The sequence below is a fragment of the Chiloscyllium plagiosum genome, chromosome 6 (assembly GCF_004010195.1).
Source record: "Chiloscyllium plagiosum isolate BGI_BamShark_2017 chromosome 6, ASM401019v2, whole genome shotgun sequence".
Lineage (NCBI taxonomy): Eukaryota > Metazoa > Chordata > Chondrichthyes > Orectolobiformes > Hemiscylliidae > Chiloscyllium > Chiloscyllium plagiosum.
In genome coordinates, this window is record NC_057715.1 from 95,861,545 (window position 1) to 95,873,378 (window position 11,834).

The 11,834-nt window shown below is 39.4% G+C and overlaps 1 protein-coding gene across 5 annotated transcripts in view; it reads left to right on the forward strand.

Moving 5' to 3' along the window:
• The window catches only part of LOC122550843 (F-BAR and double SH3 domains protein 2-like), a 229,516-nt gene that overhangs the window by 157,221 nt on the left and 60,461 nt on the right, over positions 1–11,834 (forward strand). For all 5 annotated transcript variants that reach the window (XM_043692169.1, XM_043692170.1, XM_043692172.1 and 2 more), the window contains 2 exons: positions 1,926–2,042; positions 2,417–2,521. In XM_043692169.1, coding sequence (XP_043548104.1) covers positions 1,926–2,042; positions 2,417–2,521 — 222 coding nt within the window. The remainder of the gene's footprint in view (positions 1–1,925; positions 2,043–2,416; positions 2,522–11,834) is intronic.

Below are 11,834 nucleotides of genomic sequence, written 5' to 3' on the forward strand. Positions count from 1 at the left end.
CTACCACACCAAATATCCCACTATCACCATCCTGAGGATCACCATTGACCAGAAACTAAACTAGACTAGCCATATAAATACAGTGCACACAAGAGCTAGTCAGACACTAGAAGCATAGCAGCGAGTAATCGGCCTCCTTGAGTCTCCAAATCGTATCCACAATCTGAGACCCAATTCAGGAGTGTGATGGAATACTCCCCACTTGTGTACATGGAGCAGCTCCAACAAACACTCAAGAAATTTAAAACCATCCGGACAAAGCAGTGCACTTGATTGGCACCACGCACACAAACATCCATTCCTTCAACACTCAGTAGCAACAGTGTGCACTATCTACATATTACACTGCAGAACTTGACTAATAATCCTTAGACAACACCTTTCAAAGCACTGGCATTGTCACCCTGAAGGATATGGGCAGCAGATACATGGGAGCAAGTTCCCCTCCAAACCACTCATCATCCAGACTTGGAAATATATTAGTGTTGTTGGATCAAAATCCTGGAACTCCTTATCTAACAACATGGTGGATGAACTACATCAATACAAGAGGGCAGCTCTCCACCATCCTGTCTTCAGGGCAACTAGGAACAGACAATAAATGCTAGCCAGCCAGCTATGCCCATGTTCCATGAGTGAATAAGAAAACATACCAAATTAATTGACTTTTCTTTTGAAAGTACAAGATGATTCTCATAGTAAATTAAAAGAATTAGTACCATCCTCAAGTCAGTTATCTGCTTTGAATAAAGGTAATCATGAACTCTAAGCAAGTAACTGATTTGAAGATGTGCAGGTTTCTTTTCAATTGACTTTGTAGGCATAATAGAATGTAAATGTGCAGTATTTTGGAACTGGCAGATACCCATTGGATGCAAGACTGTCATTGAATAACATTAGATTCTAAAATCTTGTTCTTAAATGTATATAGTGTAAGTCCATGTACAAGTAGCCAGAATACTACTGGGAACTTGGATGTTAGTCTTTGACAACACAACCAGAATATTTAAAAGCCCAAAGAACCAAAGTAGAATCAAGAATGAATCTTGCTAAAAAATCTGCTTGTCATCTGCTCTCAACTCTGAACCTGATTGTTGAAGATCAAGGGTGTCAGAGCCTGTCACTTCGCATACTGCTGGTGTTACAGTCAGTCTTGCTATTTTCCCATATGTTTTAATTGGTGTGCTAAAGATTGAGATTCAGGAAAGTAAACAGAAGCGTGGCAATGGCTTTGTTTACATTCTTGTTTTATATTATCCGATAATTTCTAACAAGATTCAAAGTTTGCAGCACACATGAAAAAGCATTTTACAAGGTCTATAATTGATATAAAAACTGCCTAACCTATGGAGGATGGAGATTGCAATTATAAAATGTTCCATCCTTCCACTTTACTCATCCCCCAGTGTTCATGCTTTCCTCTACAATACATGTGATAGTTGGTGATTTATGTGAAAGTAAAATACCATATTGTGTACATTTCACAAGAACCATAAACACAAGTAAAATGCAAAAGATTTTGCATTTAACTTATCAAGCTCATTTTGTATTTCAAGTTATTCATTTCTGCATTTTAGAAGTTTCTGAACATTGATACAAGTATAAACTTTTACACAGGTGTGCACAGATTGTCCATGTATTCGAGTATGAAATTACACCAAATTTCAATTGTTTTCCCATTTCCTAATCCAGTACTTGTGAATGCATGTCACCACCACAATTCTAGAAATCATTCCTGCTCATCTGCAAATTCTCATATTAGCAAATGAAATTCTAATGTTCCTTGATAAGCAAGGTACAGATTAAAATAGCAGACTGTTAGCTAGTGCTTTTTAAAAGGCTTATTGAATGAAAACAAATTTCTACAGAGAACTGACAAATGCATTTTTTTCTTCGCCATTAATAAGTAGTACTAAACATTACAGAGTCGGCAATTGGAGTATGAATCTGGGACCACTGAGGAACACAGCCTTAACAAGGAGGCTCGTAAATGGGCAACACGTGTTGCACGAGAGCATAAAACAATCATTCATAGTCAAAGGGTAAGTGAAAAATGTTTATAATCTATTGTATTCGAATAAAATGGGCTTGACTGTGTTCTTGACTGAGCATGGCATAACTTGTGGGAGAAAAGGATCAAAATTTAGGTTCACTTAAGAGATTAATCTATATTACTAGCTTCTCTGTACAGAGTTCTGTTAAATTAACCTCAATAATAAGGTCATGTTACGTAAATAAAGCTTGCATCTTCTGCTGAAGCCTTTTCCCAAATTAAATGAGTAAGTCATATGATTTTAGTGGCACATATGTTGGAACTGTACTTGATTTTCTCCCAATCTTTGACAAAGCAAATTTGAATATTTAACCAAATTCATTACTATTATGTTAGTCATTTGATTTATTTTTGAATTTACAGACATTGGACGATCTAAAGGCTCATGGAACTGTGACCTCAGAACAAGGGCGAATTGAATTGGAACAAAAAGTAGAAGAGACGAGAGAAACTATCCGAAAGGCTGAGGTAAGGAATACCTGAAAGCAGGATAATGTATGGACTTTGGAAAAGAAACACAGATGAATTAGTGCACCTATTTCCTCGTTGCTTTGCCAAATCCCATAAACACAAGGAGTGAAGGGGATAAGCCATGTTATTTTTATGATCTCTGTTGATGTTGATGTGCATACGTTTATATTGTTTACTTGAAGATACCATCAAGAATACTCTAGGTAGGTTAGATTTGGCTTGTCATAATTTATTCCCAAAACATCCAGCATGTGAGTTTATTTTGCTTATGGAATTGCACTCTTTTATGAATTTTCTGGAGTTGGCTTATTGGTTTCAGGGGAAACGTTGCTTTGGATAGTCCCAGAGGATAATCAGTAGTTGCTAAGTGAATGAAATCAATGCAGCAGTTCTTCGTAAAATGATGGACCACAGTGCTTGCAATTAAAGCACATGAATGCATGTTTCAACCACATGTATCATCCAGATAGAGTCTTTAGTATTATCCCTTCAGTCTTTTTGTAATCTCCAGCCATATTGATTGATTTACTATTAAATTTATGCATTCTGTCCTATCCTGTCATGGTTGCTTATCATTCTCTGTACCTTGCACTTTTGTTTCATCTCAGCTCTTGATTTACTGCATCTGATCAAATTTTATCCCTTGTGCCTCCCACTATTTAGTTTAAAATCCTCTCTACTTGCCACTCACAAGAACATTGGCCCCAGTGCAATTAGCTTGGTATTGTCCCAATAGTACACTTCCCACTTTCCTTAGTACTGGTGTCAGTGCTCCATTAAGCACAAACCATTTGTCTCACAGCAGTCATTAAGCAATGTTAAGTCCCAGTTGAGTTGGTCCAGCTTGCTCCTGGGATGCATTTCTGAGAAAAGTATGTTATTTAGTTCAGTTTCTGATTCTATAATTTGGTGATGCCTCAGATAATGCCAAGTTAAAGCTTATTGAAAAGAATGACTTGTGATTTTGGACCTCTGAGGAGGGGAATTGCTTCTGAGTCAAAGCTGAAGAAATCTGTAAGAAGGTTGATGGTAATGGATCGTAAACTTAGTCTGTTGATGGAGGATTTCTTTACTATTAAAAAAAAATAACAACAGATGGCTGTACACCAATCTTGCTTGCATTGTAATGTTTTACTGAGCAATGTTAGTAGCAAGCTGTGAATAGACTAATGAGAATCTAAAAAATTGTCTCTAATAGACAGAGTGCAAACATTTGCTGTCTTAAAGTTGCAAGAGCTTTACCACATTTTGATATTGTGTTTTTAATATTCTTCAGTTTGTGTGGTAGCTTGATGGTGGTCGCATTTGGTGGTAAAGAAAAGTTTTAAAACTCTTAAGGAAGGAGAAACGATCTAAATAATATTTTGGAATTTGATGTATCATTCATGTACCTATTACTCATTTCCTGAAAGTTCTTTAAAGCATTTCTATTTAATCCTCTTTTAGTTTAAAGCATTGCAAAATCTATTTCATGACACAAAGGTGGTTTCTTTTGTAAATTGATTATCTGAGAACATGAATAAACAGGTTGAGCATTGCAGCTATACTGTATGAATTAATTGACCAATAGAATGTTGCAGAAAAGTGTATTTATAATCACCGATATTATTTAGCTGGCAACAGTTAATTAGTCACAAAATAGTTGAATTGGTAAATTACTTTCATCAGTACTAAAACTATGTTTATGAATTAATAATGTATTTGAATGTTTTACACTTCATTTATCTCTGCTTCTGTCCATATTGTCTTGGTTTGTTTTATCACCATTTCTACAGCTGTTTTGTAGCTTGCATCAGCTTAACTTTTAGTTGTAATGAATGGTGGTTGTTGTAAATAGCTCTTGCATTTGGCAGTAGTCATAGAGTTGTACAGCATGGAAACAGACCCTTCGGTCCAACCCGTCCATGCCAACTAGATATCCCAACCCGATCTAGTCCCACCTGCCAGCACCTGGCCCACATCCCTTCAAACCCTTCCTATTCATATACCCATTCAAATGCCCTTTAAATGTTGCAATTGTGCTAGCCTCCACCACTTCCTCTGGCAGCTCATTCCATACACCTACCACCCTCTGCGTGAAGAAGTTGCCCCTTAAGTCTCTTTTATATCTTTCCCCTCTCACCCTGAACCTATGCCCTCTAGTTCTGGACTCCCCAATCCCAGGAAAAAGACTTTGCCTATTTATCCTATCCATGCCCCTCATGATTTTATAAAACTCTATACAGTCACTCCTCAGCCTCCAATGCTCCAGGGAAAATAGCCCCAACCTGTTCAGCCTCTCCCTATAGCTCAAATCCTCCAACCCTGGCAACATCCTTGTAAATCTTTTCTGAATCCTTTCAAGTTTCGCAACATCTTTCCAGTAGGAAGGAGACCAGAATTGCATGCAGTATTCCAACAGTGGTCTAACTGATGTCCTGTACAGACACAACATGACCTCCCAACTCCTGTACTCAATACTCTGACCGATAAAAGAAAGCAGACCAAACGCCGCCTTCACTATCCTATCTACCTGCGACTCCACTTTCAAGGAATTATGAACCTGCGCTCCAAGGCCTCTTTGTTCAGCAACAGTCCCTAGGACCTTACCATTATGTGTATAAGTCCTGCTAAGATTTGCTTTCCCAAAATGCAGCACCTGGCATTTATCTCCATTAAACTCCATCAGCCACTACTCAGCTCATTGGCCCGTCTGGTCCAGATCCTGTTGTAATCTGAGGTAATCCTCTTTGGTGTCCACTGCACCTCCAATTTTGGTGTCATCTGCAAACTTACTAACTATCCTTCTTATGCTCACATCCAAATCATTTATATAAATGACAAAAAGTAGTGGACAGTTGTGTTTCATTACGTGCATGAAAGCAAATGTGTATATCATGAACATAAAAGGTGTATTTAGTAGGTTAGGTCTTTTACAAGCTGTTGACAATTTCAATATATCAACTTAAAGTCCTGTCTTTCCTGAGCGTTTTGCTTTTGAATTTGAATTGAAAAATTAAGGGTAAGAGTGATGTTTAATCTTGTACCAAAGCAGCATTAGTATTAGGAGCTTCTTGAGCGTACTCCACCAATTAACAATATCATTGCTGATCTGATTGTGGCCTTAACTCCACTTTCCTTCCTGTCCCACTCAACCTTCACTCGTCAAACAAAAGCACGTCTAACTTAACCTTGCATATATTTAATGATCCAGTTTCCAATGCTGTTTGGGAAAGATAATTCCAAATACCTAAGACCCACTGATAGAAGGAATCCTCTTCATCACTTTGAATGGAAAACTCCTTACTTTGAAAGTGTGGCCCCAGGTTTTAAATTCCACCATGGGAGAAAGCATTCTCTCAACTTTTAGTCTGTCAAGCCCCATCAGAATATTTCATGCTTTGTTAAAATCACCTCATCCTTTTGAACTCGAGCAAGTATAGGTCTAACCTGCTCAATCTTTCCTCATAAAGCAAAACCCTCATCACAGGCATTAGCCCAGTGAACCTGCTCTAAACTGTTTCCAATGCAAGTAAGTCCCTCCTCAAATATGGTGACCAAAAATCTAAATAGTATTCTCGCTATGGTCTCACTAATGCTCTGTATAATTTTAGCAAGATTTTCCTACTTTTATTGCAAAAGGAACACAATATAAAAGTAAATATTCAATTTTTCTTCCTCATATTTGTGCCTTTTGTTATACTTGCATTTGGCATTTAGTGAGTCATGTACAAGGACACCCAGCGCCCTCTGTACAGAAACAATCTGTACCCATTTAAGTGTTGTTCTACTTCTCTGTTCTTCCTGCCAAAGTGGACTACATTCATAGAATCACAGAGTACAAAAGATGGCCTTTGGCCCATCAAGTCTCCATCCGTAAAAGCTAATCTAAAACTGCACCAGTCCCACTTTCCAGCAATTGGCATATATCATTAAACATTACAAGACTGTAAGAAATAGGAGCAGAATGAGGTCTTTGGACCATTGAGTCTGCTCTGTCATTGATTATGACTGAAACATTTCAACCCCATTCTCCTGCCTTCTCCCTGTAACCTTGATCCCCTAATTAATCAAGAATCTATCGAGCTCTGTCTTAAATACACTCAAGGACTTGGCCTCCACAGCTTTCTACAGCAGTGAATTCCACAGATTCACCACCCTCAAGCGGAAGAAATTCCTTCTCATCTCAGTTATGACATTTTAAGTGGTTCTTAAAGGCTGTGAGGTTTCTCGCCTTAACTACTTTTCGAGGCAGTGCATTCCAGATTCCACCATCCTCGGAAGGAAGAAATTTTCCTTAAATTCCCTCTAAACCTCCTGCCTTTCACCTTAAAATTGTGCCCCCTTGTAACTGGCCCTTCTCAGGGCAAGTGTTGATTTCTGTCCACCTTGTCCATACTCCTCATAATCTTATACATCTCAATTAGGTCTCCTCTTCGCCTTCTCTGCTCCAAAGGAAAAAAATCCATGAAGGCCTCTCTTCAGAGCTAAACTGCTCCATCTCAGACAATATCCTGGTGAATCTCCTCTGCATTCCCGCCAGTACAATCTCATCCTTCCTACAGTACATGACCAGAATTGCACATAATATTTCAGCTGAAGTCTCACCAAAGTTTTGTACAGCTCCAACATAACCTCCATGTTGTTATAAATTATGGCATGACTAATAAAGATAAGTGCCCTTATAACTTCTTAACTACTATATTAACCTGGCCTGCTGCCTTCAGAGATCTGTGGACAAGTACCCCAAGATCCTCTTGACCCTCTGAGCTTTCTGGTTTCCTGCCATTCATTGAGTACTCCCTTGCCTTGTTATATCTTCCAAAGTGCATCACCTCACACTTATCAGGGTTAAATTCCATCTGCTACTGGTCTGCTCATCGGACCAATCCATCTATATCCTCCTTTAACCTAAGACCTCCTTCCTGTCAACCACTCAGCGAGTCTTCATGCCATCCATAAATTTTCTTATCATCCCCTCCCACCACATTTACTTCTATATAATTTATGTAAATCACAATCAATAAGAGACCCATTGTAGATCCCTGTGATATGCCACTGAACACTAGCCTCCAGTCACAAAACAGCCTTTCACCACCACCCTCTCTCATTTCATTATGTTAATTTTGAATCCAGCTTGTCAAATTACCCTAGATCCCATGTCCTTTTACCTTGTCTCCCATGTGGGACATTTTCAAAGAGTGCTGAAATCGATATAAACTATATGGACAGCACTACCTTCATCTACACACTTGGTCACTCGAAATTCAATCAAAACTGTTAGGCAAGACATCGCTCTGATAAAGCCATGCTGACTATTCATGATCACACTTTGTCTCTCCAAGTGGAGATTCACTCTCTCCTTCAGAATTTTCTCCAGTAGTTTTCCTACTATTAATGTGAAATTTGCTGGTCTGTAATTCCCTGGTTTGTCATTACCGTCCTTCTTGAGAAGTGGAACCACATTAGATGTCCTTCAGACCTTGGGCACCTGTGTGGTTAGAAATTTCCTCCCTTGTGTCACACAGCAGCCTGGGATATAACTCATCCAGACTCGAGGATTTGTCCACTTTTAAGCCTACCAAAACCTCCAATATCTTCTCACCCGCTAAGTCAAACTGCTCAAAAACCTCACAGTCCTTCTTCCTGAGTTCTATATCAATGTAGTTATCTTCCATGGTAAAGACAGATTTGAAGGACAGTCAGTTCTGCTATAATGCAACAGTTCCATTCTCGTGAGGTCTCTAGTTATAAGAAAATCGCGCAATAGCTACGCCATTTAAACTAATGGGGCCGGAATTGCATTATAGCCAATACACATATTAAAAGTTCGCACTTTGGAAATAGTGTCCCCAATTTGCCAATTGCATTACAGCGAATTCATTTTAGCGAAACGCACATTATATCAGAACAACCTGTACTCATTTAACATCCTACCTCTGTCCTTTGGCCCTGCACGCAGATTGTCCCCTTCGTCCCTAATGGACCCTACTCTTCCTCTGGATATCCTCTTTCTCTTGATATGCTTATGGAATATCTTAGGCTTCTGCCTAATCTTACATACCAGTGCTTAATCATTCATAAGTCTCCCCCCCCCTTCCACCAGGGTCACCACTTTGCTCCCTTTGTGCTTGCGAAAACTCTCTCTTTTCCTTCTTATCCAGTCTTAATAATTCTTAGATGTTCAGGGTTCTCTATGCTTATTCCTGCATTTCACCCTAAAGGCCGTAGGGCCTGTACGCTATCTGTACTCTGGCCAGATCATGCCTTATCTTAATAAAATCCACAGCCCCAATCCAAAACCCTTTTTGCAGATCATTTTTTACAAACTTAAAATGTATGGTGTTGAGGTTGCTATCACTAAACTGCTCTCCCACTATCACCTCGACCTGTCTGGCTTCGTTCTACAGAATTGAGTCCAGCACAGTACTATCTTCTACATGTTGATATAAAAAGGTCTCCCGAACACATTTCCTGAAATCTACCCCATCTAAATCTTTTAGAAGATGACTATCCCAATTAATGTTTGAGAAGTTGAAATCCCCTAATAATTGTTTTTACACAGTTAAGTGAATTGTCTACATATCTGCCCTGTTTACTATTTGGGGATCAATAATACATTCTCAGCAGTATAACTGTTGCCTTTTTATTCTTCATATCTACCCACAAAGCCTCATTTGAAGACCCTTCTAAGATATTATGCCCCCTTGCTGCAGTCACAGCCTCCTGAATTAATAATATGACACCATCTGCTCTTTTACACCCTTCCCTGTACTGCCTGAAGTTTCAAGACCCTGGAATCTTGAGTTGCTAGTCCTGTCCTTCCCTCAACCAAGACTCTGTGATGGCAACTGCCTCGCAGTTCCATCTGTCAAACCATACCAATAATACTTGGAGTCTTAATTGTAATACTCCTAGCATTTCCAGCCTTGCCTTACTCACTTGAGATGCAACATGCTAAACCCCCTCTGCCATAGTTCCTTCACTAAAATATTTTGTTTCCTAATGTATTAACATTCTCTGTCCCCTCTTCTTGCTGAACGTGTTTCAATTCCTCAACACTGGCAAACCCTCCCACACTGCTGCCTCACAGCGCTAGAGACCCGGGTTCAATTCCCGACTCAGGCGACTGACTGTGTGGAGTTTACACGTTCTCCCCGTGTCAGCGTGGGTTTCCTCCGGGTGCTCCGGTTTCCTCCCACAGTCACAAAGATGTGCAGGTCAGGTGAATTAGCCATGCTAAATTGCCCGTAGTGTTAGGTAAGGGGTAAATGTAGGGGTATGGGTGGGTTGCGCTTCGGCGGGTCGGTGTGGACGTGTTGGGCCGAAGGGCCTGTTTCCATACTGTAAGTAATCTAATCTAAAAAAGGATATTGATCCCATTCTAGGTCAAGCGCAGACCTATTCGTACAGGTCCAATCTTCCCTACCTGCTTCATCAACTGAAATGTTTACCCAATCACTTAACCTACCTAAACTCTTTTGTACTTGTTTTAATAACGTTCCTCGGAACTTGATTTCTAGCTATTTTCATGTTTTCACCAAATTTAGCTATGTACACTTCATCCAAGTCATTAATATAGATCAGGAATAAAAGGAGCTGAATATGTTTGTAATGACTGTGATCTCGAGCTTGGATTTTAGATCAGTGAATATGAAACCAGAAAGAAAGGAAAATGAAGTAAAAGCAAAAGAAAAACTGCTGATGCTGGGATTCTGAAGCAAAGACTGAAAATTGTATAAACACCTAGCAAGTCAGTGAACATCAACAACAATAACAGAAAACACTACTTATTAGATATTCCCTGGAGTATATTGCAGAGAGCTGCAAATGAAGAGGAAGAGAAGAGGAATGAACACATTGCAGGAGAAGAACTGGAATGACTATAAAATATTTAAATGAAAATCAGAATGGATAAATGGCAGCAACAGCCTTTAATGAGATAATAGGAAACATACTGACAGAAATAAATTAAGAGTATGTAGGAAGAAGTGAGTATGTGTGAATAGCTGGGGAGAAGGGGCAGTGGCAGAGGGGGTATAAGCACAAAGAAGCAAAGCAGAACAAACTCCAGCAGCCTGCAAAAAGAAAAAGGCAGATTTAAGCCAAAAGTGCAGACCACCTTTGGACAGTTTTACAGTGGAGGTTCCCCAGCCTAAACACAAATCGGTTCTTTCCAAAAATATCAACACATCCATCCCATCACTGGCCTTTCCTGATGAAAAGAAAATAGGGAGTTCAGTTTAGATTTAGAGGACAAAGGCTAATGAATAAGTCAGTGAAAATGCTGATGTCAGCACCCTTGCAGCCATTTAATTCCCTGCTGAGCATTGTGGCTGGCAATGTGAGACTGTACTTTCAAACAGAATTTTTTTTTTAAAATGGTAACTGCATCTGATCAATGTAGAGTAGATCACAGAGTGAACTAAAAATGCAACATACTACTAGAAAGGCCATACATACTAAGTACTATCTCATCCTGAAAGAGGGGACAGTGGTTTTGCATGAAATATTCAGCAAAAGAGGGCAGATATTTTGTGGTGATTTGAAGAGGAATTTTGATTGTTAGAGAGACCAAAGTGATATCTTTGATATCATGTTGCAGTTGGATGATGATTGAGGACCTCGTCTACAGTGATGGAAGGGACTCCTTACTTGAGGACATCTTAGCAGTTGTGGGTGGTGTGTTCTGGACCAGATCTGTTGGAGGCAATGAAATTGGGAGAAAGGAATGGGGTCCTTTTGAGGAAGCAGAAAAGAAAGAAATATAATCCAGAAAGTTGGAAGTTTATAATAGATAAACCCTTTCCCAGATAGAATACTGCAGAAAGGGAAGAATTCCAAGTGGACACGACAAAACTGCAGAGTAGTTGGAATTTTAAAGCATCATTCATTGCATTCTCTATCAGATGAAAGCAAGAAACTTCCTCAACACAGTCATCAATGCATTGGTAAACATGATCAAAAGAAATAAGAGAGAAAAAGAAATTCCTCATCTCTGTGCTGAAAAGGTAATTTTGAATTTTAAGACTGTGTGCACCCAGGTCCTGGACTGACCCACAAGAGAAAACTTGCTTTCCATATTCATCTTGTCAAGATCTTATGCACATCAATCAAGTCATAGAGTCACAGAGATGTACAGCATGGAAACAGACCCTTCGGATCAACCCTTTCATGTCGATCAGATATCCCAACCCAATCTAGTCCCACCTGCCAGCACCAAGCCCATATCCCTCCAAACCCTTCCTATTCATATACCCATCCAAATGCCTCTTAAATGTTGCAATTGTACCAGCTTCCACCACTTCCTCTGGCAGCTTATTCCATACAC